This window comes from Copadichromis virginalis, linkage group LG17 (assembly GCF_057382275.1).
Source record: "Copadichromis virginalis isolate Kocher_CV1m ecotype Utaka linkage group LG17, C_Virginalis_male_GT1.1, whole genome shotgun sequence".
Taxonomy (NCBI): Eukaryota; Metazoa; Chordata; class Actinopteri; order Cichliformes; family Cichlidae; genus Copadichromis; species Copadichromis virginalis.
The window spans coordinates 32,892,633-32,920,150 of record NC_140634.1 but is presented as its reverse complement, the minus strand read 5'-3'; the positions used below and the strand labels follow the sequence as shown (position 1 = coordinate 32,920,150).

The 27,518-nt window shown below is 42.6% G+C and overlaps 1 protein-coding gene across 4 annotated transcripts; it reads right to left on the bottom strand.

The window, feature by feature from the left end:
- Window positions 1-218: 218 nt before the first annotated feature.
- On the bottom strand, window positions 219-27,518 carry prickle1b (prickle homolog 1b). 4 transcript variants are annotated; one of them, XM_085436158.1, is made up of 10 exons: window positions 27,302-27,518; window positions 13,475-13,697; window positions 12,054-12,115; window positions 8,194-8,391; window positions 7,410-7,523; window positions 5,798-5,935; window positions 3,535-3,738; window positions 3,261-3,447; window positions 2,175-3,164; window positions 219-2,090 (listed from the first exon to the last, which is right to left on the bottom strand). In XM_085436158.1, the coding sequence occupies exons 4-10, from the start codon at window positions 8,377-8,379 to the stop codon at window positions 1,123-1,125; spliced, it is 2,787 nt and encodes a 928-aa protein (XP_085292284.1). In that variant the 5' UTR covers window positions 8,380-8,391; window positions 12,054-12,115; window positions 13,475-13,697; window positions 27,302-27,518; the 3' UTR covers window positions 219-1,122. The 4 variants fall into 4 exon arrangements, with proteins under 4 accessions (XP_085292284.1, XP_085292283.1, XP_085292285.1 ...); XM_085436157.1 differs by lacking the exon at window positions 12,054-12,115; XM_085436159.1 differs by lacking the exons at window positions 12,054-12,115; window positions 13,475-13,697.

Sequence of the window (27,518 nt, the reverse complement as noted above, 5' to 3'; positions counted from 1 at the left end):
AGTTGGGATCTTCCATGTAATCTACTGGAAACCATGGCAATCTGCAAGCAACCAAAGCATTCAAGGTTTTTCGTGCAGCGTTGTATAGCTATTGATGACCAAGAGCTATAATGCAATGTCAAAATGCATGGTCCAGAAACACATGAGCCGGCCTTTTAAGTAGTCTTTGGTTGCAATAACAATTTCCAAACTCAATAACAGAACAGTCAGTTTTGAGGCTTTGAAGAAAAATATTTATTACAAGCGTTTTTACATCACAAAGCATTTTTGCTGATTATTTCAGAGCAATGGTAGTGAACAGCTGGGCTGAATATGGAAAATACTGGTGGGTCTGCCAGTCATTTTAGAAATTGTACACCAATAGTGGAATATATGTGGCACTGTTATTGAATAGCATGGCACGTAACTGAAGAAAGTGGCACTGTCTTAGTCGTTTCTCATAACATATTAAGAGTTCTTTTCACTATTAAAAATTTTTTTAATCATAGACTTCAAGCAAAACAACCATTTTAAACATGGATATAAAAATAGCAGTATTAAAATCTTAACTTAGTATGTACATTTTAATTTTGTATTATGTTTTAAATAATTATTTGGTTAGTTTCTATGTTCTACGTTATTAACCTTTGTGCCACTTTAATACAGAAAAGATACTGCTGCAAAAATTAAATGAACATAAAACATTTTAAAAAGTAAAACTGAATAGCAAAAGCTGAAATTAAAGTTTAACTTCTCCACCGCCAGCTGTACATAATCTGAAGCAAAATGTGTTCAACTTTATCAGTCCGTGCATTATCTTAGTGCTGAAAATCAGTAAGACCCAGTACTGAGGCCACCTTTGAACACACGCACACACACACACACACACACACACACACACACACACAAAAACTATATGTTGCACATCTTTTTTGTGGTCCTAAGAGTTGAAATTAAAGACGTCTTGTTTCAGTCGATATAGGCCTGAAATACGATATGCATTTTGAATTTGGCCATACACTACATGTTAGTGCTGCCATTCTAATCTCAGATTTGATCTGTGTAAACCACCATACATACTGAAAATCTTGACCGCATTGTTTGGCATTGTGCAGATTCTCAAGTAAATACACTCTGGTGTTTTTAAGAAATTATACAGTTTTTGGACCGTTGACTCTTCTGCCGACCAGTCTGTGGGCCATGGCTCTGGGAAGAAAGGGCCGTGACCCTTGTTGGGTAGTCCTCTGCATAGTAGCGCACAGTAGATCGGGGCTGAGGGATTGGCTGACCTAGAAAATAGCCCTCCTCCTCAGAGTCCGATGATGAGGAAGAGCAAGTAGAGCATGAGTCATCCTCATCTCTGTAGAGCCCCATGAAGTGCTCAACCCGTGGGTCATTATGCATCGAGCTCCCAAGCATATAGTCAGATCGAGTTTGGGGATAAGCAACTGGCAACCTTTGTGAAGGATGTTCCAGGAGCATAGGACCATATGGCGGATTTACAAGACCTTGCTGTTGGGGCTCATACGGCCTCTGCGCCTTCTCCAAAGGCACCATGTGAAGGGCATTGTCTGACCGAGTCTTGCGGCTCCTATGGTGCCTGCCTGACCGGTGGTGGTGCTGCCTGTTGCGCCCTATGTGGCTTGTCGGGCGGATTCTTTCTCTGCCCATCTCATCTGGACAGTATGCCCTTCTGTGTGGCTTCTCACTCATGGGGTGCTTTCTGATATTGACCTCATATCCATCATTATATCCATTATCCACAGTGTCTTCTGAGAACTTGACCATCTGAGGGGGCCGGGATTGGGACTTGCTTCTCCTCAGAGCTGGAGCATGAACAAAGGTGGCAGGAAGGTCTTCCGAATGTGGAGACAATGAGTGAATGCCACCTTGTGTGTCTCCCCTCAATGTCAGTGCTATTTCTTCCTCGTCATCTTCATTTCCCTTGTCCAGTTTTAGATTGAGGGAATTGGCACTGTGATGAAGATGAGAGGAATTAAACGTTCCCATGTTGCTCATCTTTTCACAGTTCTCTGCCACCAAGGGATTCTGCATGGGATGAAGGGTATAGACTGAAGGTCTGTCCCTCCCATCTCCATCCACTGATGCACCTAAGGAGGATGAACAAGGAAAGTCAATTTTGAGCTTTTTTTTAATAAAACAAAACAATTAAATTCATATAAACATCTCCTTACCAGTGATATTTGAAAGAGCCAGGGAATCCATGGAGTCTCTAACACTCTTTTCAACATTCCTCAGCTCATCAGCAATACACTCCAAAGAGTCTTCATACCACTGTCTGCTGTCTGCCCAGAAGGCCTGTCTTGCCCCAGACTGGTCCTGATCTTGGTCCAACTCCAATTCTTGGATCTTTCTGGCACTGGCAGGACCTGGGTGGCTCCCATAGGCTGAATCTCCCAGCCCGTCCTGCGATTGGGCCCAATACATTTCAGGCAGGTTCTTCTTGCTCATCAGTCCAGGGCTAAGGCTGTTGGCTCGGGATTGACTGGAAGAATGACTCTGGGTGGGACTGGCAGGAGTGGGAGAAGCAATCCCCATAGATGTAGTATCGGGCTTTAGCCAGGGATCAGACATACTTATTAGCCTGTTTGTGTCACCAGAAAGACTAGGAGATTTTTGGGATGGTTGCTGAAGTTGGTGTACCATCCCACGGTCACCAAACTTGAGTAGAAGCTGAGTCATATAGTCTTCGTGCTGGGCCCACTCTTCTGGATCCTCCTCTCCCCCTGCATCCGGCTCCTCCCGCTCTCGCCAGAACCTCTCCTCATCCAGGCCGAAATGAGCAAGCTTACGCCCTACAATATCAATGTCACCATCGGCGTCTGCTTCACCCTCACCATTTTCAAGCTTGTGCTCAAACGAGGGGACGGTGGCAGGAGGATTGAAAAGCTGTGACTGCCTCCATTGTTCAGCTGGCCTGCTGCTCTTCCCCATACGAACACTGCGCCGGGATTCACGTGAACGAGCAGACTGGAATGCAGAATCAGATGAGTCTGAGGCATGAATGTCTTCCCCCTGGCTGCAGGCCTTTGAGCAATAGATGTGACCTTGCTTGGGCAGGAATGGGCAACCCAGCAAGGATGTCTTACACTGGGCACAACAGAAGCACTGGTCAGTGGCATGCCAGTGTACACCTTCATAGGTCATCTGGGCATGGTCAACACCTATATGATATGATTAAAAAAAATTAAGTACACAAAAGAATACATCAGTGGGACCTTGTTTTTAGTATAGGGGAATGAAGTGAAAATATAACTTACCAATGTTTTCACCACAGGATTCACAGTACTCTGCGTACAATGACTCAAAGCACCCACAGCAGTAGGGCCTTCCATCCTTCATGATGTACCGCTGGCCTCCTAGCATTGTCCCACACTCAAAACAGGCAAAGTGCTTCATGTGCCAATGACGACCCTCTGCTTCAGTGCACTCATCTGCAAAGATGATCTAACGGGAAAAGCATATTCTAATGTTAATTATGAGGAATCCTTTTAAAACATTAACAGTACCCAGTATACCATTACTGCCATTTACCTCATCACAGGAAGAACATCGCGGTTTTAGAAGCTCGGCGTGGTGTCTGCCGCAGAGGATCTTGCCACTATGGTAGAAATAGATCAGATCCACCAAGAGTTCTTGACATGTGGCACACACGAAGCACGCCGGGTGCCAGCAGGGGTTCGGTCCTGCTCTGGATGCAAAAATTGCCATCTCGCCTCCCTTGATGTCTCCACAGCACTGATAAACACAACAGATAACCCATGAGATTCCAAAGGCGGGAGGGAATACTGAGAGTTCATTGAGAACATAGCTCTGCTTAGGTGATAAATACCCTACCTTGAGAATAAATGTGTGGGGGTAAATAAAGAAACAATTGCATAGAGGAATGACATTTTACAGTACGTGTAAGATACAGTTGATACCCACGACCCGTGCAGGGCAAACAAAGAAGAGATAAATGAGATGAGATAGATATTCAAAATATATCATATATCTGCTGACGTTCCATTTGCAGTGATGCTAAGACAAAGAAGGCCAAACAACAGGTTGTCATAGTGCAAATGCCAAAGGAGTGTATTTAAAAACGCATCAATGACTCCTATTTAATGATAATCCTCAATGAAAGGTAATCTTTTCACGGCAACACAGCTTGCTATTAAAAAAAGATTGCACATGTAAATCTTCCCGAGTTACAACACTTTGCAAGTAGGTAAATGTGTTCATTTAAAAAAAGAAAACACGAATCTAGCCCTGCTTTACCAACGGAAGATTAGAGGACAAGCTCAAACTTATTTGGCTTTCTCTGGATTTCAATCAGCGGCTGTTTACTCTGCAATGAAACCCTCAATTATTCATTAGACATAACTGAGGAAGTGGGCAGCGTTTTTGTCCTGTAATCTTAAAACAGAAAGCACTCGACCTTGGTTCTAAGTGGAAGACTCATATGACTCCGCAGAGATGGTCCGAGCATGTCTGAATGTAGAGTCTTTATATAACTAGGCAGAGTTATGAGACACCCATAGGCAGCATGGGATTGCGTGCCCAGCTGTTAACCATTATTATACAAGGGTGAACAGAAAGGGGCCTTGGATATGGGGGTGTTGCCTGTTGCTGAAAGTCAGGCACCAGGAAACTAGAGCCTGACAAAGTGTGTGTCCAATTGTCTTCATGATATATTTTTGAATCGCATGTGCAGTAGAAGCATGGCTGTCTGAGTTAGAGGGTGATAACAGCTTGCAGAGGCTGAGTGAATACACATGCATTTCCGATGTGCCTAACCACATGCGCGTGGTCGCTGGTCATCATGTTAGTCCGTTCAGTGTCTGTGACCTTGCATCCCCATGTTAGCAACTGTTTTCAGATGGTGACAGACTTCATCTGCCTGTCTGGGGGAATACACATGGCCGCATTTCATCTGTTCTTCTTGGATACCCGACAGAGGATGTGGCTCACTTGCTTGAATTTGGCGGAAGCCACACAATACTAATATTTACATCTGCTGCACTGAAGGGAAGTTTTTCAGAAACATGATCAAGGATGGTTTGACTGGCACTAAATGTTATGCATCGCTAAATGAGCGGTATAAAATAAGAGATTGGGCTTTAGGATTGTTGCCATTTTTGTTGTTTGCTCCTTGTGACTTCAGCCGGAAAATGGAACCAAGGTGGCTCTTTTCCCAAAAGTCCAACTTTCCAAAAAATATTTACAAATAATCATGAAAAAAAAAATTGGCCTGTCCACATAAAGGCAAAAAAAAAAAAAAGCCATCTCCACATCGCCATAAAGTCTTACAACCAGTTGCATATACTGTAAACAAACAGTAAATTTGGAATTATATACCACATAGTGTGACTGCTTTGGAAAAAACTGGATTTGAAGACTATAGTAAGAATGACTTATTAACCTTTGGATTCTTGTTGCAGTCTGTCACGCTGGGATATAGTGGGGCAGGAGGAAATTGGCTGATTTCCTCATGAAAAACTAGCTTGTCTACTTGGTTTAAACACGATCCTCCCAATTTCCTTGTTTCCTCTCTCGCCCTACCTAACAAGGAAGTTTATGTCGATGATTAAAGCCGCTACACTAGCCAATCAGGTTGTTCTTTGGGTTGCCAGGCATTTGGATTGGATAGAGGATGTTAGTAGCACATGATATAAATAACTTAAGACCCACCAGTTGGTTTCCCTGTAAATTATTACCACGTGGCTATGTGAGTGTTAAGTGATGCTAGGTCTTTTAGTGCACTTACAGCATGTGGGTATATGTGTGGTTATGAGTTTTCATGTGTAGCACCTACATTTTCACAGCGGGTGTGTTGCAGAGCTCGGGGTAGAACTTTGGGTGTTCCTCTCCCCAGGGCCTCTCTCTTCCTCTGAGTGCTAAACATGTGGAGCTCCCTCTTTTCTTCCTCTGTTAGAGAGTGGCAGTAACGCACCTGTTGATAAAAGAAAAAAAAAAAAAAAAAAAAAGAGAGAGAGAGAGAAACAAAAAGATCAATTTAGATGAGGAAGATGAGAAACGGCATCTTGAGACCTCCAGCAATTACTGCGGATGTTTTGGCTTTCATCTTTTCATGCAACTTTGGGGGAAATTATCACAGCGAGTCCATATGTGGCTGGAAAAGGGTTTAATTAATGTCAATCCTCCTCAAGGTTGCGTTGAAAGGATGACATGAGCAATACACAAACCCTTCCTCCGTGTTTAGAGCGGGTGATGAAGGTTCAGATAAAAAGGACCAGGGCTGTCCTAACAACCAGCTCGGTTGTTCTCTAAACAACAGTAAACGATGTGTGAGCTCATACGCGCACACACACACACACAGATGCACACGCTCACTGCCTTCCATGCGCACAAAGCGCTTATCCCTTCTAACCACAGTTACGCAAGGAATCCTCGGGCAGTTTGCTTCCACAACCACCAGGTCTGCCAACAAACATCATCAAACCGCTCAGTCAAACATTGTTTGTGTGTACCTATTGTGTGCATAGAGACCACCTATGTCAGTGGACCCCTTCCCTCCCCCATGCTGGTGATAACACTCGACCATATCGCCTAATGTAAACTCTATTAACACAGATGTGAAAGGGGTGCTGGTTTACACACCATAAAGCCATGTAGAAGAGGCTGGCTTGTGCTTTACTGTCACATTAGGGCTTTTTTGGTTTTGTTTTTTTTGTTTTTTTTAAACCAGGGTTGAGGGAATGTAGCCCTTGTTTCAGCTTTATTATAAAAAGAACAGCAAGATTGTGTGAGATTTACTCAACTGCTGGATTTGGTTTATGAAAACACCTGAAAATAGAAAAAAATGCTGCAAACTGAAGTGTTTTTGGGGAGACAATAATGTGATTAAACTGCTGCAGAAGTGAGAAGCTAACAGTAAACGGCTAATAGCATACATGTGTCTATAGTATTAGATAAATCCTCTGCTTCTTTTAAGCTTGTTTCCGAGTAATCCTTGAGATGTTTTGGTTTCTGTCACTTCCGCAACTGTTCCGTCACCTTATCGTCTCTCCAAAGACACTTCCCTCATGGCTTTTTTTCAACTTCTGTTGCATGTTTTTTTCCATTCCCTTTATGTTTTATTAAACTTTTTTTCCAACAGCTGTTGTATTTTGTGGACTTTTGCACCATTTGTGTATTTGCTGGTGTTTTCCTAAGTTGCACTCCTGACCTCTCAGGATCACCTTTAGAATTGTGTGTAAAAAAACAAAACAAAAAAACAAAAAATCAGCTGTAACACATTCAAAAACCTTCTTAGACTGAACTAAGTTATAACAAAATGCCAGAAAAAGCCAACTTTTTTAAAGCAATAGTCACACATGAATGTTAGTTTCATCGTATCTTGGCTGAGCTCCGTATTTCCTCTTCAGTTCTCATATGTTCTGTCTCTTTTCTATAAAGATCTCTACCTCGTTGTCATGCGGCGGCAGCTGGTATAGGAGCTGTCTGATTCTGTGTTTCTCTCCTGGGCTGTTGACGTATGGCACCTTGTCTTCTGGCAGGCAGGCGAAATACATCTGGACCTGGAGATGGAGACATGTTAAATGGAGTTTTTCCTCTTTCTTCTATTCAGGTGAAGGATATCAGTGGAGAATGACTGCACACACAGCAACGCTCCTTTTTTTTGTGACACTCCCAGCCAAACATGTCAACCCCTCTGCAGTCACAGGCGCCCGACTGTTAAATCTCTCCACATAAAAGGGAGACGGCAAAGGGACTGTAAATGTTAATGTTTGCCTTGGTTAATTTCCCCTGACAGGAGCAATGGAAACACGAACAAACTTTTGTTTGTTGGTGAGCAGTGCCATGAAGAAAATATAGGAAAATATGCGAGACCACAGCAATTTCTAACTGAAATGCGATGAATGCGTTCACCGTATTTACACTACTAGATGCAAAAATTTTTTTTAAAAATCCACAGCTAGATGTTGAGTTGAGCATGCAGCACTACTAATCTGTTATTAGGGCATAGGGAATGCACTGTGCACATAACCTTGTTTGAACTAAACTAAAAGCCTGCTATCAACTTGCAGGTTTTCACAAAAAAAAATTAAAAAAATCCTTTGTCAGCTAAAATTTGGACGTTTGTACCCATTCAAAAGACAACACTGGGAGACATAGCAGTGAGAAAAAAAAGCAAGTGTGTGTTTTTCATAATGGTCAAATTAAGTAATTTGGGAATTAAGGTCCTACCTGTTCAGGCCTGAGTCCTGGTGGCACCCACGCATACTCTTCCAACGCACATCCGGAGTCATCATCTGAGGTGGAGCTCCTCTGGAAGCCCACGGATATCTTCCCCATCTTCCCCCCAGTGCGAATTTCCATCTCGGGGCCTCGGGGTAAAGGACGCTCCCCTCTCTCACCGCGCTCCAGGTTCATCACACACGGGTGCTGCAAGCAAACAAAGAAGGATTAGGAGTCATAAAGAACAGACCCAGCCTTTCATTCATATATGCTTTTTAGCCCTCCTCTGTTTGCTTCATATACTTTCTCTAATTACACACAAAGTTCTGGCTTTTACCTTCTTGGCACCAGTTGGCTGGGATACTGCTGATCTGGGATTTTTTTTTGCACTTACTGTAAAGTCCTCCGAATTTCTTAAAAGCCTCAAATCCGCCAATTAGTTTTAATCTCTGTTTCTTCTCCTTTCTCAACAAGATAATTGCTCTTATCCCAGCGCTGTTTTTAGAGCAAACAGAGAAGAAAGGACAAGTTCTCCGTGGCATCTCACAGAATCCTTCCACGATTCAAACCTCTTGAGTCATGCTCAAAAATAGCTAATATGTTATTTTCCATCCATTAGTGTACTTTATCAGGCTTCCTTTGTTTATTCCATTACAGGACCATGCTGGAAGAGTGAAAATTGTCCATCTTCAAAGGATACTCGAGACAAACTCTGATGAAAGATTTATAATGGAAAAATCATACCAGGCTCCCCCCCCCCCCCCTATGGTAAGCATGCAGGACACAGTTTGCAATAAGCAGTTTTAAAAAGTCATTTCTTTTTAAGTGGAGATTAGGGATGGGTGCCATGTCCGGTGCCATGATAGCACCGGTTCTGACATAAACGGTAGTAACCAGACCGAAAAGCAGCGCACATTTCGGTGCTTTATTTCGGTGCTTTTTTTCCTGAGCTGTGATACACTTTAGATTCTAGCCAATCATTTTACGTTTCCGAGGATAGTAGGCGGGGCCAGGTACGTACGTTCTTTTAGAGCAGAGCTACAGATTAAAAATGACCAAGGCAAAGCGGTCAAAAGTCTGGCTGTACTTCACAGCAAAATATGCAAACTCAGCAGCCTGCAACAAGTGCTTTAAGCTGATACTGTGATACTGTCAAAGGAGGTAACACCTCAAATCTGATGAAACACCTGGCGATGCATAGCGTTTTTTTTAAAAGCCCAGAAATGCGCCGTATGATAGCTTGCTGCGAGACCTCACACCAAGCGCATCTACTGCGGGTGTGGTGCCTGTTATCAGACCCGGAGTTAGCAACATCCCCAAAAACCCGAAGAGCAGAGTCCTGGCCCCTAGCCCTGCCAGTGTAGCAGAAATGATGAGGATGATGATGGCAGCAGCAGCCGTTCTTCTCTGCGTGAGTAGCTTAATGTTGTTCGTGTGTAATTTACGTTGAATAGGCTAACCACGTTATTACATTAATGCATGTAAGGTGAACTAGCAAACATCATCATAGCTACATGCGGCTGTCTTCTTGTTTGATGGCAGATACTCCCTTCACCCTGGCCAAAAAGGCTAAAATGACCAAAGAAAAAGTGGAAAACAGTTAAACATGAGAGGTTTTTGGACAAAGTTTGTGTTTTTTCCATTGTTTAAGCACTGCTTCCAGCCAAGAGTGATACCATATATGGCCCATAGCTGCAGAAAAGGCTAACATTGTTATCTTTTTACAAAAAACAGCTGAACATGAGAGGTTTTTGGACCAATTTTGTGTTCTCCATTCTTTAAGCACCGGTTTGAGCACCGTTTGAGCACCGGCACCGTTTCAAAAGTACCGATTTGGCACCGGTATCAGATAAAACCTAAACGATACCCATCCCTAGTGGAGATGTATACACCATGATACATTTACTTGACTTGTGCCCATTGCAACATCAACAAAAGGTAGATGCCAGAGAGAGATGGAAAGAAAGCACTTTATAAACTATGTCATTCTTATGACATAGTTTATAAATGAAGTGGTTGTGATACGATCACCTGTAAGTTCACAAATCAAGCACTGAAGCGGATCGGATGTCAAGTTAGGCGAAGAACAGATACAGAGATTACAGAACTTGATTAACTGGGTTGACGTGTGTTGTGCATTATAAACCATTTCAGGATCACTTTACTGTCAGTAAAAAGAGGCTTGGTTTAATCCAAGCTAGTAATACTCTGACATAACAAGACGCAGCTGAAATTTCCATCTGTTAGCCACGAGGCATCTGTTGGTCTTATCCTCGATGCTAGCGAGGCTTGAAGCCTATCAAGCAGCTGTAAGGATGCCCACGTGCGGTGATCACTGCATGGAGTTTATAGTGATGTTCAAAATAATTCAAAAATAACAATGAATGATTTAGTGGTGTGGAGAACTGCATGCGCCCACTCGACTGCGGTGTGACTCCGCTGTCAGCCGCCTTTCAAGCAGCTTTTGTTGTTTCTCTGTACAAGCTGATAACAGTCGTACATGACTGGAGGTCAATCCATCTTGTTGTGTGTCTCCCACCTTTATTGACCTGATAGCAACTTTGGTCTCGAAGGTGTCGAAAACAATTTTTCTGGCCCTGCCCTCTTTGACATGCAAATCCAGACCAGAATAGGGCTTGTTTGGGGTAAAGCAGTCAGAAATCTTACACCGGCCCACCTCGCTGGATGGATCGTTCACAAAAGAGCAGCACCATTGGGGACATTATAGTCTCAATAGCTGCCATTGACCAAAATATTGAGTGTTAACTATGCCTGTAGAACTTGCAAACTTACTCAGACAAAGATTTGTGTATTGTGATACCCAGTCACTTGTGGACTGGGCAAAAATGATTAGAGTGGGAGGTAGTGGTTAAGGACTGTTAGGAACTGTTGAACTGTGTCAAAGAAACAAGCAAAGACAGAAAAAAAAACGCAACCACAAGAATGAGTTTCCCCTTCAAAAGGTTAACTATCAGCCGCAACTGAACTCACAATGCAAAGTGGAAAGCCTGGGGAGTGAGGTGAGCAGGCTGGCAGGGTTTCCTCCACCACAATCCAACCCCCCTAAGAAGACAGGTATTAACATACCCATAATTAGCATACAGTTGAATAAAGCCTAGGGCTTCAAAACTTGAAATTTACAGATTACAAATGGTGTTTAAGGTCTAAACCACAGCTCTTATCTCAGGACAAAGGGTTTTTTGAGTGTCGCTTTGTTCCTCAGTGACTAATCTATCAGGTTTTATGGTAGAATAGATAATGTTATCACTCAGAAGCTTTTCTTTACTTGTTCTGCTTTATCTCGTCTAACCTAGTTAAGACCAGTAAGTAGATGTAGATGAGTAATTCTTATTATAAAGATTATTTAATGCCACTAAATTAGCAATAATATAGTTGTTTCTGAATTGGTTTGAAGGCCTGAGGGCTAAAACTTAAAACCTTAAATATCACTGTCTGTGTAGGGGTTTTTTTTTTAATACACCTTTGTATGAAGCAGCAGGTACCCATTATTTTTATAATAGGATTAGCACTGTCGGACATCCCTATCATGTAAGTAAAATAAAGCAGGAAATGCCTTTTTTTTTTTAAAGACACTAAAACCAGAAAACGGGTGAAACACTGAGGTGCTCGTATTACAGTCAGTTAGACATTAGCTGATCAGTTTGAGGGTGGCTTGCTTATGGTTTAGCAGCTCTAACACTTTCCGTCTGCCCCGCGGCTCTCCTGCTTCTCATCCCACTAACAGGAGAAAAAGGTGACTGCGGATTCCTGAGCCAACATACACAGCAACTCACATTTCACCATGTCACCTCTTGGCAATAACACAATGACTGCCTTTGTGGAAAACAAAAACAAAAAAAAATGTCCACCTATTCGCCTGAATCCAGCAGCAGGGTCACAACGAAGACGTCACAGGAGGAGGTTAAACAGGCTAAAAAAAAAAAAAAAAAAAAAGAAGACGTTTAAAGAATCACATCATTGGGGATGTGTAAACAGGGGCCAGATGTAGCCAGCTAACTTAACCATGTGTGACTCTCCCACTTATCTGACCGTTTTCTGGGGGTACTCCGTCATCGAGTGAGTTAAATGTTCTTTTCAAATGAAGTAAAAGGAAGAGTTCCCAACAACAGTTAAAGCTTAGTTACCTGCAGTTCATATAATGGTCTATAAGTATTAGAATAAAAATAAATAAACAAAAAAGAAGGTTTTTTTCTGAGTGCTGTAAGATTCGATTTAGGAAAACAATTAGATTGTGGAGTTCAAAGGCTGAGGTCACTGCTCTTTGACTGCTAAAGAGTGTTATTTTAAAGCCAAATGGGTGTCAGGGGGTGCAGAGGAGATTAACACAGTCGGGAGTAAGACCACCTGCACAGCCTCTCAAAAAACTGTACACACCGCCTCAGGATGCTAAAATAAGATGTTTTTAAAATACAAAGCATACATACACACACAGGTTCCTCCTAAGTGTGCGTAATGGCTGGACCTGTGGAAGAATTTTCCACCAGCAGAGGTTCAAACGTGTTTGCAAGTTTCAGTAAGTTTCGCCTACTCATCCACTTTTCTCTTACCTCCAGGAACAGCATCTCCTTTTCCACCCTTTGCATAAAGCCCTCATTCACTTCCACAATCCCCTGGTCGCGCAGCTCTGGCTACATGTCTGCTGCATCAAGCCCAGTGGATCCACATTCTAATCAGATCCAGATCCCACTCAGTCAGGAAGTGTCCCACGCCAAAGTCTCAACCTTTGAAAGTCAACATCAGCTATGATGAGAGCCTAAGAGGAGGATAGCTCTCACTCTGGAGCAGGATAACAACTCAGTTAGGAATCCAAATTTTTTAAGGTCCAGTGAGCGATGAGTGAGGCCAGGGAGGGCGACGTCTCTATCTGTAGTGTCTCTGATCCCACTGTGAGAGTGTGCTCTTGGGGCAGCCAAGCCTTGTCAGCCCCTCCCTCAGTCCCCCTGCCTGCCACTACACTTCAATCACTCACACAACACACACACACACAACCTTCAGAGTCAACACCCCCTTCCCCTGACACCAAGCTCTCCACCCTGCACCCCCCTCCCCTAGACTAGCTGAAGGATTCCTGAGAGCCAGATGACATGTTCACTCTCCTCTCTCGCACTTTCTTTGTCTCTATCAGTCTGTCCTGTCTTTCCAAAACATCTTGTACTGCAAGCCACACAACTGTTCATGTCGACCCTGCCACTTTCAACTTTCAGAGTAACTTCAACTTCAAAAGCGATTTCTATTTTTTTTAAAATATATAGCGTTTTGAAATACTCACATATGTTTATGATGAACTCCCTTCCTCTTCACTTTCCAGTTGGGGATTAAAATTCTATTTATAATGCGAGTGGCTGCTCTCTTTCACCGTGGTTCCTGGGGTCATCCACTTTGATGAATCTCATGCCATTTGCTCTAATAATGTTGCATTAATTTGTCCTCATCTGCTGATTAGATCATGTGGTGGGTAATTGGTTCTAGGTCCAGCTGCTCCACTATCTCATCTAAAAAAAACAAAAAAAACAAAACAACTTACGCTCAAAAAGGAGGAAATTAAGAGTACTTTAAAGGTTTGATTGTAAATGCTACTTGATGAAAATGAGGCATCACTGATAAAAGAAATCTGAGATAAATTATGGTACATTTAAACAGCTAATTTAAACTCATGATGACATATTTTGGCCACTAGGGGCAGCAATGACAAACTGTAAATCCAACTAATGTACAATACTAATCCTGGAGAACTATTAAATAGGGTAGAACAAGACTTCAAAGACTATATAGTTTATAATAGGTGAGTAAGTATCTTGGTTAGACGTCTAGTATCCAACATCATTCATTTTACCATCATCCATCCATCATTTATTTAATCACATTACTAAGGTTATCTGTAAAAGTGTGCCATCTGTTGTAAATGTCCAGTCAACATATCATGAAATTATGGGGATGGTTGTAAGTCACTTTTGTAGCCTTTTATTCGTTAATATTAATGGAGAGCACCCTGAATTGATTTTAGCACATTTATAGCCATTGCAACACACTAGCTCCTTTCTTTTTTTCAGCCATTCTGTTGACTGTTGTGCTGCCGTGCTCAAGATCATTGCCTTGCTACATGAGCCAACTTGGGCCGAGCTTTAACTGTTTGACAGAGATTTAACTCTAGAACACTTTGATATACAGAGTTCATGGTCCAATCGCTGCAAAACAAGCCCAAATCATCACCCCTCCACCACCCTGCCTCAAAACTGGTATGAAGTTTTTAAGCTGATATGATGTGAATGGGTTTCTCCAAACATGGTGCTGTGCATTAAAGTCAAGCATCTCTTTGGTCTTGTCTGTTTAAAGGACATCGTTCTAGAAGTCTCCTGGCTTTTTCAGATGCAGCTTTCCCAAACCAAGCCATGCTGCCATGGTCTTTTTAGAATAAAGCGTCATTCTCCTGACAGCCCTTTCAAGCAATCCATACCTCTTCTGTGTTCTTCTAATTGTACTGACTTGAACTTTAACAACTGAGGCCTGTGGAGCCTGAGATGGAATCGTGGGTTTTTTTTAATCAGTTTCTCTGGCCACTACATGGTCTGAACTTGAGGTGAGCTTGCTGGGATGTCCACTCCTGGGAAGACTGTGGCACACCTGAATATTCAAGACCAACAAACTGGCAAAACCTTTGCTCGAAATCCTTCCATCTACAGAAGCTCCTAAAAACCAAAATAATAAAGTTAAAAAGATGCTTTAAAAGGTTTTTAAACCTGACTTGACTTCCTGAGTTCCTCGCTATAAATGATCCACTTTCACATACAAGGATTCATGTGACCCACTGTTTATATAAAAATATTGATAATAGCAACTTTGGGTCTTTGTTTGCCAACATATCGACACCTGACACACTCTGTGTTTGGAGGTGTTCAGTCATTTAAAAGCAGCTTGTCCATTAGACAGCTCCTTGGATCTTGTTTGTGTTTCACCAGTTAAATGTTGACCTTGCTTCCCCTCAAGTCTCAACTCATCCATCTCAGGAAATTCTCACGCAGAGGATCTGTCGGGTTCAGCCCATCTCGGACATTACCAAGAAAAAGGGGTCCCCTCCATCCTCATCTCTCACTCCACAATGATGTTATTGTCAAATGATACTTCACTTTAAGAAACTCCCAACAATCTGGCAGAACCAGGTGTAAAGAGCTCAGATCTACAATGACACCCGAAGGTGACGCTTGCATTAGTAGACATCAAATGTGAAAAGTTACACTTATTCTTCCATGGTGGAAAAAAATAACGCATGAAGCCAACGAAGAATAATAATCTGTATGCAAACAGAATTCGCTGAGATGAGCCTAGGGAAGTTTGATGTGATTATTTGGACAAGCTCGCCATCATCCGTCATTGTGAAAGGCTGAAAAGCAGCAATGGCTTCATTTAAAGAGTCAAAAATGAATAATGAGTTTACTCGATTGTCCAGCAGACAAAGATGCCTTTCTCCTCTGGCGACCCCGAAAAAGTTGCTTGTGGAGAGGGCAAAAGAGCTGTTTGTCACATGTCGGATTACCTGTTACAAATGAGAAATGACTCAGTTAGCTAATTAGCTTAGGAAAGTGCGATAGAGAATAGGGATCTCTGTGTGCTTAGAGATGGGACTGTCTATGTGCGTTGCCAGCACGGCCTTCTTTCCTGGCATACCAACAGATATTTGAAATTGAGAGAAGAGACAGCGGAGCCTGGCAGTCCAGTTAGAGGGTAAACCTTTCAGAAAAGCTCTTGAGTTTTCCAGGAGTCTTGGCACTGCACTGCAAAAGCCACTTTGTGTTTAACCCTCAGAGAGATGTGCATTAAGTTTCCTAAGATATTTATCTGGATATGCATTTCAAAAGCTTGGCAAATCTTATTCCAGGTAGACAGGTAGAGAAGGGAACCTATTTTTGTGATAGACAGCAACTTAATTCAGATAATGAAACCAGCCAATGAGCGGGTGAGGAATGCTCCTGGCTGAATGGAGGACAGATGAGTAGCTTTATACCAGACAATAGGCAAATATCTGCCTTTCAGACGGGGCCTGGGCTTGTGGCCAGAGACCTATGGTTCTTAAGAAAACATAAAAGGACAGTTGACCTTACTGTCTCCTCTGCCTCTTCCTAGAGAGAAACGAGGGTCTGACAGAGCAGAAAGACTCCTTTTTAATTCAGATTTATTAATCTTACAGGTGTTGGTTTGCTTATCTGTTGTAAATTTAAAGAAACACGATGATAGAGACATTAAAAGTTGCTTTATTCTTCTTGGCCTTTTAATCTTAACAGCAAACCTCATACAAACCTGAACTTTATCTCATTAAGATTATCCTGTAGTTTTATTGCTTGACAACATCTTTTTAATGGGTGTAAGTCATTCTGAGGCAAATATTTCATGGTTTAGGTCTCTGCAAAGCGATTAGACATGTGCAGAATAGATGATGTTTAGGCTTCATTCACATGTCTTAGGCTAATGACTAGCATCTTGCTAATGGAGAGTTTATGCAGCGACATTTGACCCCAGGGTTTAGTGCATGAGCACAGATGCATGAAAATCACACACAGCTGGGATTTTGTTAAAAACAGACCCTTTTTAATGTTGTAAAATGCAAGTACTCAGTGTTATTCTGCATTCAGTTGCTTTTTCAAAAACAGCTAAAAACAGAACTTAATCCCATCTTGTTCAACAACAGGTAAAAAACTACTGATTTTAAATGAGAAGTGACTGGAGCACGGGTTCTTGATTCCTTTTTACACAGCCTTGGCTGATATCCAGTAACATTACTGGCTCAAAATATCGGTCTAAATTCAGTAAAGTCCAAAGCAATTTGGACAGAAACCTTTTGATCAGGTCTCAAAGGACTTTGTGAGCAGAGTTTTATTTCCTTGGCATAAGCTTCGGACTGTGGTTCAGACAAGATCTCCTGGCCTTTTCTAAACTTGAAATCCAAGAGTCTAGACTACACATAAGCTGCACACAAATGCACACACACAGCACACTTACTTATGCTTTCTGGCTGCACTTTTTTTTTTTTAAATTTCTCTATCTTTTGGAACACAGCTTGACTGGCAATTCAGACTTTTCCTGACCTTTCTTGTAGAGGGAAGGTTTACAAAGCAAACGATGCTCCATTCCAGCAGTGATCTTCTCCATTCTCATTTATAACAGTCATTCACACCTGCAGTCTGTCAGCTTTGTTTCAACCCCAAGGGGCAACACTTTACCTGATCCCTTAGAATGCTAATACAAGGAGGAAATCGCCCCCTGGTTGCTCAAAACTGAAATCAACAAGGACAGTGGCATGTCTCAACATGCTGCAGGACAGGTTGTCATAAAAGCTCAAGCAGATCATTCCTGATGTTAAAGTAGCATAAAGTGTAAATACATGATGAAATACACCAGATTGTGCAAACAGTTCTCCAGGATTAAAGAAAACATATGCTTTTAAGCAAGAACTAGTATGTCTTCCAAAGGTTATGGTCTTCAGTGGTAACTTTCAGTGCTAATCTATGTCCGTTGCATTAGCTACTCCCTATTCTGATAAGGAGACGGCTCAGACAGTTTGCTTTTAAATAAGTGGTTTGCACTATGTCAAACTGATGCCTTAAGCAAGGCTAGTGTCTGCTAACCGATTACCTAAAGATCCTGACACAACAAGGAATACTGCAGACCTAGAAACTGACAGCCACAGACAGAAAGAGGTACTTTCGGCTGCTTCCTCATTACCAAGGATTGCCACAGTGGATTGATCTGAATGTTTGATTTGGCACACATTTTTACGCTGTGTGCCCCCCATTTACCCAGGTTTGGGATCAGCACTATAGATCCCACCAGCTAGTGTATAGGAGTACACTAGCTGGTGGGATCCATGAGGCTAGGTTTGTGACAAATGCACCTAGTTATGAAAATCAAAACTTTCTTTAGTTTCTTAGAAACATCTTGTCTTATATTACTGGGAATATAACTCAGTTATCAACATCAACACCCATGGGACAAACCTCTCTTACTTAAATCTGACTTGAAAAATACAGTTTTCACAAGTGTTTAGCTTCAGCCACATGTACCCTTACTCACACTGAGACCTGCATCAATTCACATCCATTACATTTTACTGATTTCTACATTCAGCCCTATTCATGCTGACAGACGCCTCACAGCAGCCTTTCACACCAGGAAATTGGATCTTTAGCCCTCGCTAACAAGGCCCACCAGCCCGACTCGCTGCTGCAAATCAGGTCTGTGGAAGTGTGGAGAAGCTTGGAGGTTTTTGCCACATCAGTGTTAATATTCCTTGACACTCCCCGGTTGAGTGTAATTTAAGTTTAAAGTCATAAAACCCTCTGTTGAGATTTGTTAACCACTCCAGGGTGTTACCTACACACCTCTGGGGCAACAGAGGGGGTAATAAAAGTGCTATAAAATGTAAGGGTTTGTCAGATGTCATTGGAGCTTTGGTAGGCATTGGGTTTGGAAGCTACACTTTTCTTGTCTTAGTCTTACTTTTACCAACTATAATTCAAAATTGGAAATTCTTCAAGTTCTTCAAGATGTTCTGATTTGGAGTATGGGAGTGTTGCTTGATATGTGACTCAAGCACATGTAGTTACCGACAGATTAAACTACTGTAAACTACAACACTGAAAGTTTGACACCGGCTTAAGAAAAGCAGTATACAATGTACACAGTGCTTTTCCTGTAGTTTTTACAGTTGCATTCATCACGTTTCAGATACATTTTAGCTGCCAAATCTAATGAAAATGTCTCAATTTTAGTCCCATTAGGCCGCACAGGTGGGCTTTAGCTGTATAATAACAACCTTTTAAATGTGATGAGTCTGTTTTAAATAAGAGTACTTTTACACTCCATTGCAATGACGAACTAGAACATCAGTGAGAAACACAATGGAAAAATGGGAATACATCTGGAAGCCAAACATGTTGTCATCCTAGTGCTGCATGTGTGCGTGCACGCTGAAGAGAAGAGAGAGAAAAGAGTCTTGTGCCTCCCGTCCAGCTCTAATTTGATATTGTTAAGTGATGTATTCCTTCTTTAATAAAAGCCAGGCTAGAAGATATTTTAACCGAGGCTTTGAGAGGAGTGTGTGTGGGTTGGAATTATTTTTTAAAAAAAGAAAAAAGAGGCAGATATGCAGATATTTATAACTATAACAGAACAGAGGTGAGTGAGTGACTGCTGGTGAAGATGAAAAATGTCAAGAACCACGTTATCTCGTACTTGTTAACAGGAGAAATGGGCTGCTGATTTGCTTCACTTGAATGGCTAAAAAAGCCGGGCCTTTCTGATTAGACTTCTACAAAATATTGTTAGAGGGAGATAAAAGCTGCTCTTTTGAGGGAAAAAGTCACAAAGAAACTGCTTTTAGCCCAGATACTGTACTTAAGGATGACAAACTACCACAGAAAAAGGACCCAACATATCTTGCTCTTGGAAACACAGAAATGAGAGTCCAACCATCCAGCTGCGTTGGCTCGAAGTAGGCTCTTTTATTATTTTTGCTGATCTCCTCTACGTTGACTTAAGTCAGCATTGTTATTGCTGTTACAAAAAGTCCCTCTCTCTTGCTGCAAGTATCCATTTGACAGATTTACAGTGTGTCACATGTTTCAGCCAAAGGAAACAGATAAATCAGGGCTTTTAATGAGCTATGCCACTCAAAGTGAGATGCAAGTATTTCCTAATGAAAATAAAATTAAAAATAACAAGGAGGGAGATGTAAATGTAAAAACAGTCACATCTGATGACACATCCTGCAAGACAACCTACGGAGTTGCATCACATTTACTATGGGAAAGCTGTTGGCGTGTGCATGCGTGTGTGTCTGTGTGTGTGTTTGTGCACAAGTGCCCCATCAAGTCAGTATAAGAGATAGATGTGGCCCAGGGTTTGGGGTTGTGTACACAGAGGCTTAATGACAGGACCCTGAAGGGATGGCACATCAGTCAAGCAGAACAGACCAACACACACACACACAAACGCACACACATAAACCGGCTGTGTGTTATAATGCCGGCACCCTCGCTTTCCCATAATTTAGCGGTGGAAACACAAGAGCTGGGAAAGACGGGTCTGACCAAGTTTGCAGCCCCGGGCACTTTGTCACACTCGGCCTGCAGTCTGGCCTGCACGGGCTGGCACAGTTCTCAAAGCTGCTTGTAGTTGGGAGAAGGGTGTGTATGTGAAACCATACAGCAGAGCTTTTAGTTTCACTGCGCATTCCAAAGCCCCGTTTGTGCAGATTTCTACTAGAGATTTTGAAAGGAGACTGATAAAAGAACAGCTGAGCGACGGCAACTTGACCCGGCACGGCAACGCAAACATTCTGACGGCAAGTTTGGGTTGCAGGGGGGTGACAGATATCGAGGCTGTGTGCTATATGAAAGTGGCTTTGAGCTGTGTGTTTCAATAAAGTCGCTATCAGTGGCATGACTGGTCATTTTGTAAGGTTGTTTCTCTCTCCTTCTACTACCCAGCAACTGCAGTTGAATTTGGACAGGCAGACCATGTTGGCATTCCACACTGACCCTCGAGTAGCGGGCCTGAGGTTCATGGGTAAACAGACGCACTGTTTGGTGGGCTTTGGAGCCTGTCTCACCCTCTCCCTGTCTGCTTCTCTCTTTAAACCCCCCCGCCCCTCGTCTTTCTTCTCAGCCGGGCATATCCTCAGTTGGCCTCTCTGTTAATTCAGACCTACCTGACAGTTCTGACTAAAACCTTCTGGGTTTACTATCAGTCCCGCTCAGCAATGGGCTTTGCTCTCTAAACACACAACGAAAACTAATCTGCAACAGATGGGAGACGAACTGGGAAGGAAGTAGCATAAAAGGATATAGAGCATATTTGTACCCCTCTGAACCAAACGATAGGGTTTCAGCGAACTTCCAGGCAAAGCCCGAGGAGGGTTGTAATGATGTGCACAGCGGCGGCTCCCAGGGGCTTAACAGCACGTATTACTTGGGGATATGAGGTGTCCATCCACAACCAGATGTCTGAAAGGCCCCGAGGGTGGAAAGGGTGGGGGGGTGGGGGGGGGGGGGGTAGTCCTGGGGGTTTCCTCTACAACACTCCAAAAGATGCATGTAAAGTCTCAAATAATTAAAAACAAATGCAAAACACACAAATGCAACGATACATAGCCGTATGCACACACAAACAGGGCCCCACATGTTGTTTTCCACGGTTGGTTGGTTTGAGATAATGAACCCCTCTTTTTCTCCCCCCTCAGTTTACTGTCTGGTTTTGGAGGTCATTCGTGTAAACACAAGAGACATTTATTTACCACCTCATTAATGCAAGTGGTAATTTAACCCCATTTTCACAGGCAGAAAAAAAAAGGAACAGATGGATCTCACAACACAGAAATGCAGACAGATCACTGTTTGGATTTGTTTTGTGAAGAGCACTTGGAAAACCCCCAAAGCTTTCATCAGCTAACCTCTGTGGATGAAAATCTGGTACATTCTCCGTGTCTTGGAGGAGAAATTGTCCCGACAGAAGGATACACCACAGCTTGATTGCTTGCCACAGAACACAAAGGCAGCTAGGGGCTTATTATGTAAGATGGGAAAGTCATTTAAGATTAAGCTGCGTTCCTATGCAACTTTGAATGGTAATGAATGTACATTGGCCTCTTTTTCTCCCCACTTGAGAGCAGCAGAGAGAGGATGCAACACCTCCAGGTCTCCAAAACAAAATCGGAAGGGCTATAATGTTAAACTCCAAATCAGGTGGCCACTAATGATGCCTATGTCCATCTCCATATACAGCTTGCTGTGAACAGAAGTGAAGTGATTGTCAAAAACATTAATTAGAGATGTTTTGAACATTTAATACTGAAAGTTGTGACTCTACAAGTCCTCAAGCAAAAGCAGCATCCACAGCTTTTTGGTAAATTTGGTGATAGTCCTGTAATTTTCCCCACCCTCATTTATATCGCATTTATCACAACAGGCCATTTCCTGAGTCTGGGTGGCATCAGATTGGATGGAGCCATTTCCCCTCTGAATGAATTAGAGGGCTGCTGGTCCTCTGGGATCATGTCAGGCAACATGGAGATGCAGCGACAGATAGGGTATGTCCCCACAGACTTCTGCAGAGACAGGCGACCACCCAATGTAATGATAACTAAATGTTTCATCATATAAATCACAAGAAATTTGCCAGCTCGTGTTTTTCGCAACGCATTAAACCATCTCGTTTGGTACATCTGCTCCTGTTTTGTGAAGCTGGCTGACAGTGATTAGTTCGTGGGCCTGAAAGAGTCACAAGAAGATCGTGTGCAACGTGAAAGAGAGGTGAAATGCTAAAGAGAGCGACGCAAGGGAAGAGAGAAAGATGAAAATTCTCTGAAGGCAGGGGAAAGGAGCAGGCTGTCCCTGATTAGGTCTGAGTTGAGACATTCAACTCGGTCTAAGCCTCGGGAACACAATGTCAAACACATGAGACCAATTTGGGGAAAGAGGGGCTGAAGCTGAGCCATGTTTGCTGATGCACGCTCTGAAACAGCAAGCCCAGATTCACAAATAAGAAGATTTCCTGAACTCTGACCTGAAACCATGTAACTGTTATGTTTCTGACATAGCTCTCTCCTTTAAATAACACTCTTTTCTGGCAAATGTTCCTAAATAACGGCTTTGTGTATCCAACACCCAAAACAGAGAGCGGGAGTTGCCAGTTTGGCTTGGATGCACAGCGTGTTAACTCTGTTTCTAAAAAACTAACTTTAATATTATCCATAGGATGATCTCAGTCTCTTTTTTTCTTTTTTTTTGTTACTGAGGCAAAAACATGAAGCCACAAAACATCAAACTGTGAAACATGATCACCAAAATTGGAAGAGGTTTTCCCATCATAACAGCAATGCTACGTGATTGATGTCGCCCTCAACAACCAACAAGAGCCCAGAATCTAAGGAAGAGACCTTTTTATGTTTTTCCCAATCAAAAACAAAACTGAAAGCTATCATTTGTGTTCTGCCTCAGGGTGGTCATTTCAATGGGGAATAATTACGTGGTTTTTGCAGCGAAATCTCGTCTTCCTATACGAGACTCTCCTTCTATCTATACTGTTTACCTCTCACTTGGGCTTTAAAGCCTTTCAATTATTATCATCTAATAATCATCACCTTTAATGTCTCGCTAACTGCCGAGGCTGGCGACTGGCAGTGTCTGGGCAGGTGTGTGTGTGTGTGTGGCTTTAATCATCATCAAATAGAGCTGTGTGTATAGGTAATTAACTTGGTGCCAAATTGACTCTCACTCACAGGCACGAGTCGGGAACTCTAAACACACCTCAGCTTTGCGTCACTTAGCAAGCGCTGCGGGCAACTTCATTTCAGCTCCGCTGCATGTTTTGACACAGAGTTGAGCTCAGTTCCCTCTCCGAGTCCATTACTCAGCGTCTGATATTCCTCTAAACCCCGAATTACTTTTCCTCTCCACAAGCTGACCATAATACAAGGTTTGTGGAGCCAATGCGGCCTGCAGGGTTTGGTCTGAAACCACTTAACGAGCACAAAGATCACGATTAGTGTTTGTAGATCGAGGATTGCTGTCTCAGCCCCCACATGAACATGAATGACCTGACCGATGCCGGTGCCTGACAGGCATTTCAATCACATGTACTTAAAAAACAAAAAACAAAACAAATAATGGTTAATTTAACAATCTGCTAGTCTCTGGATTAACCTTGAGTATCCAAAACGTCAGGAAAATGCACAGAAAGTCTTATTTCTGTTGCTCTCATAGCTTTGAAACATTCAAGAAAACGTCTGTTCTTCATTGTTCCCTGTGCTGTTGCTCCAGCTCAGTAATTGGACCTTCACTGTTTGGCCCTCTGCACACAACTACAGGGGATAGCTGCTTGGCAAGCATATGTGTGTATACACGTGTGTGTGTTTGTGTGTCTGTGTGTGTCTGTTTTCTGAGGTTTGGAATGATTTACACAACCCCACACTCGATTAATTCCAGTATGACAGAACAAACTTGCCTGTGTGTACGCATGTTGGTCTTAGGCTGAGAGAGGTGCACAGACTGAACAGTGTTGCCTTACTAATAGGTCGCTCAATTTTTTTTTCTGTCTCTCACACTCTTATGAACACACATATACAAACACACACGCCGTTCACATTTGTGCTTATGTTTCTTATTAGGTTCCATTTATTTAATCTTATGCCAATCTTTCCTCCAAGTTAAACACTGGGACACAAGAAGGGTGTAAAGTCTGCGCAACCCCCTCGAAGATGTTAGCCCAGTAGCAAACCATCCTAGTATAAACTATTATGTTTAGAAAAGTATGGATTTCAAATGGGATGCCCTTCTCTAAAAGTTACCTAATGACCATGAAAGAGGTTTTCTTGCAACTTTTTGGACTGAATCTTTTAAGTTCCAAAAAAAAGTGTGAAAAACAGCACATCCTGAGCTCTTTATGCAGCTTTACTGCTGTGATCAGTTGAGGTGTTTAAGCCAGTGGCTCTAAATCCAGAACACCCTTGTCGCTGAGTAGGAAAGGTTTTCCAGGACAGTGTCCAACAATATCAAAACAATCTCCAGGCTGGATTTCCTCTCTGGCACTCAAACCCCACTGAAGAATGAGAATCTGGGTTGCATGTGAGAAGAAAATGAAGAAGTGTAGGACGAAGTTTTCTGTTTCTAATCAAGAGACACCGCTCTGAAAAATGAATCTGTCAAGCTAGAGGCTGTCCACAAACAACAAGCTGCCGAGGCTTTCGTGAAAGCGGAACAAACAAGAAGTTGAGGATTCATTCATAATCTAATCCGCCTCTCCTGCCAAAGCGAGACATGGATTTTTACTCCATGGAGTCATTCTTGTCTTTGAATAAAGCCTAAAAGGTCATCTCCTTTGCATCTGCTTCATAACCTGCCATCTGATTCACATCCTCCTCAGCTAGAAGGCTTCCTTACTCCCCTCATTGTGATATGTTAAAACAAAATGAACCTTTTAGCCCCATTTTTGTTTTGGCAAAAGAATTCCATTAAACCTCCCCATTAAAGGCACAAACTCCTCTAAATGCTGATTTTTTCCTTTCCCCCCCTTGCTCTTTGTTTATCCTCATTGCATAAAAAAAACAGAAAAAAAACCCAACAGCTCTCTGCATCACTAAAAATGATCATCTCTTACCACCTGAGCTACCTGAACTGATAAAGTGAACATCAGATGATAACAGCTGATGTCAGTGCCAGCCCACATCAGCTGATAGCTCAGCTGAAACATATCCAAATGGAAAGTAGGGCACGCTAATGAAGCTGCTTTAATCTACCTGCATACAGCTGTTGCTGCTTCTGCAAGCCGCTTTACAACCCACCTTTTGCGACTTAGCCACATGTTGTCACTGATACTTGAGCTTTTTTTCTTCAGTGAGTGTCTTGCTGCTGCTCTTAAGGACAGAAGATACCACCAAGAAAATTACTGCAGCTGGTAATTGTCTTCTGAGGTCTGACATTAGTTTAAATTGTAAAAACACAACTTGTAAAAATGAGGAATAATCTTTTAATGGTTTCTCATGTTTCATACTACGTCTTTGCTGGGCGACAGCCAAAAGTGCAAGTCATGGTTGCAGCAAACTTGTAAAAGATCAAATTAAATGTTGGTACATTTTACAACCATTAAACACAAGTCATGCTCCCTACCTCCAGCTGCATATTCAGAAGATTAGTGAAAAGAGGATTTCAAAAGCTATTCTTTTGAACAAACGCAAGACAAACCACAGTGTTCAGCATCTATATGAAGGAATCAGTGTCATGTCCCGCAGCCCGCTGAAGTCAAGCCAAAACATACCGATCATTTCAGCTACTGCCTGACTCGACTCTCCCATGTGGTCCAAATGGCTGACCAATTAACAGCAGCTTAACTCCTGAGTCCAAACAGCTATCTCTCTTTCTCACACACACACGCACACACACACACACCCGCATGAACACATAAGCAGAAAAGCGGATGCACACAAGCATACAAAGTAATGGACATGCTGATCCACAAGCACTTAGACCCAGTACCACACACAGACAAGGACACACACACACACAGATACGTACTCATTAACAAAGGCTTAGCATAGCAGCGCGTATACCCCCAGCAAAGTGGCGCACAGTGCGCCTGACTGGCCTCCCACAGAGGGGGAATACACCTCAGTCACCTGATCCTCGGTTGCTCTGATCCTGGATCAACTAACTTTGGGGGCAGTTAACAAGAAGGCTTTATGGGCCGGAGAGCATTTCTGGTAGTAATTCAGACTCTTAAATATCCCATTTAAGAGTCTGAATTTAGACTACAGTGTAGATATGTCATTACTCTACTTTACAAGATTTCTCATATGCAAAAACCAGAATTAAACCCACAAGTCTACTGCTCTCACTGCAGCATCTTAGCAATCTCTCTCACCACTAGGTGCCACCACTGGCTTTATTACCTTAACACGTCACTGTAGGACTTACAGTCGCGGTTTTAACTATATTTTATGCACTCTGAGTTAAAAGTCTTAAGCCAAGGGAGAGTAAACATGTTCATCTTGTAACAAATTGACTCCATTGAAAGGGCTGATTAAAGTCTGATGTGGGGCTGAGTATGAAAGAAATGCCTGACTTTGTCAATTGTTTAGCGCGGTTGGAGTGATGTGGCTTCACTCTGTCGTGTGTGTGGATTTTGGGCTGCGGTGTGTCACAACAGATGTACTTCAGAGGAGATTTGGGAACTTGCAAAGAGAGGGAAAAGGAGCAGTCAGATCGAGAGAGAAAGCGATGGAGCCCACCTGAGTGACAAGAGGCAGCCATACATCTGGAAACCAAAATGAAAACCAGCGCGTCTTTACGCACGCACATTTTCCAAGTTAAAATCCCCCACCCTGGTTCACAGATTCCCCCCCAATTTTTTTTTCTCTTTTGGGGAAAAAATGCCACAGTGCTTCAACGAAGTCGTTTCTTTTTGTTCTCGCCTGTTTGGCCATGAAGTAAACTGAGAGACAGGTAATCTCACTTGGTTCTTGTTGACGCAGAAACCATGACTTCACAGTACTATCGAGAACGCGCATATCACAGTTTACAGAACAAAATGAATTACCGGGTCAAACACTCACCTTTAAAGGAGCAACAACTCGATGCGGGGCAGCCTGAATATTCCTTTTATCAAAATATAATCACGACTGTGGAGGCATTCGTGCTGGCCGCACAAACGCACAACTCCGTCCCGTTCCGCGTCCCGGATCAGCTCAGTGATGATGTTTTCAGTGCATGATCATGAGTACAGAGAGAGATAATCAGAAGCAGTCTCACCAGGACTGAGCGCTGCGCAGC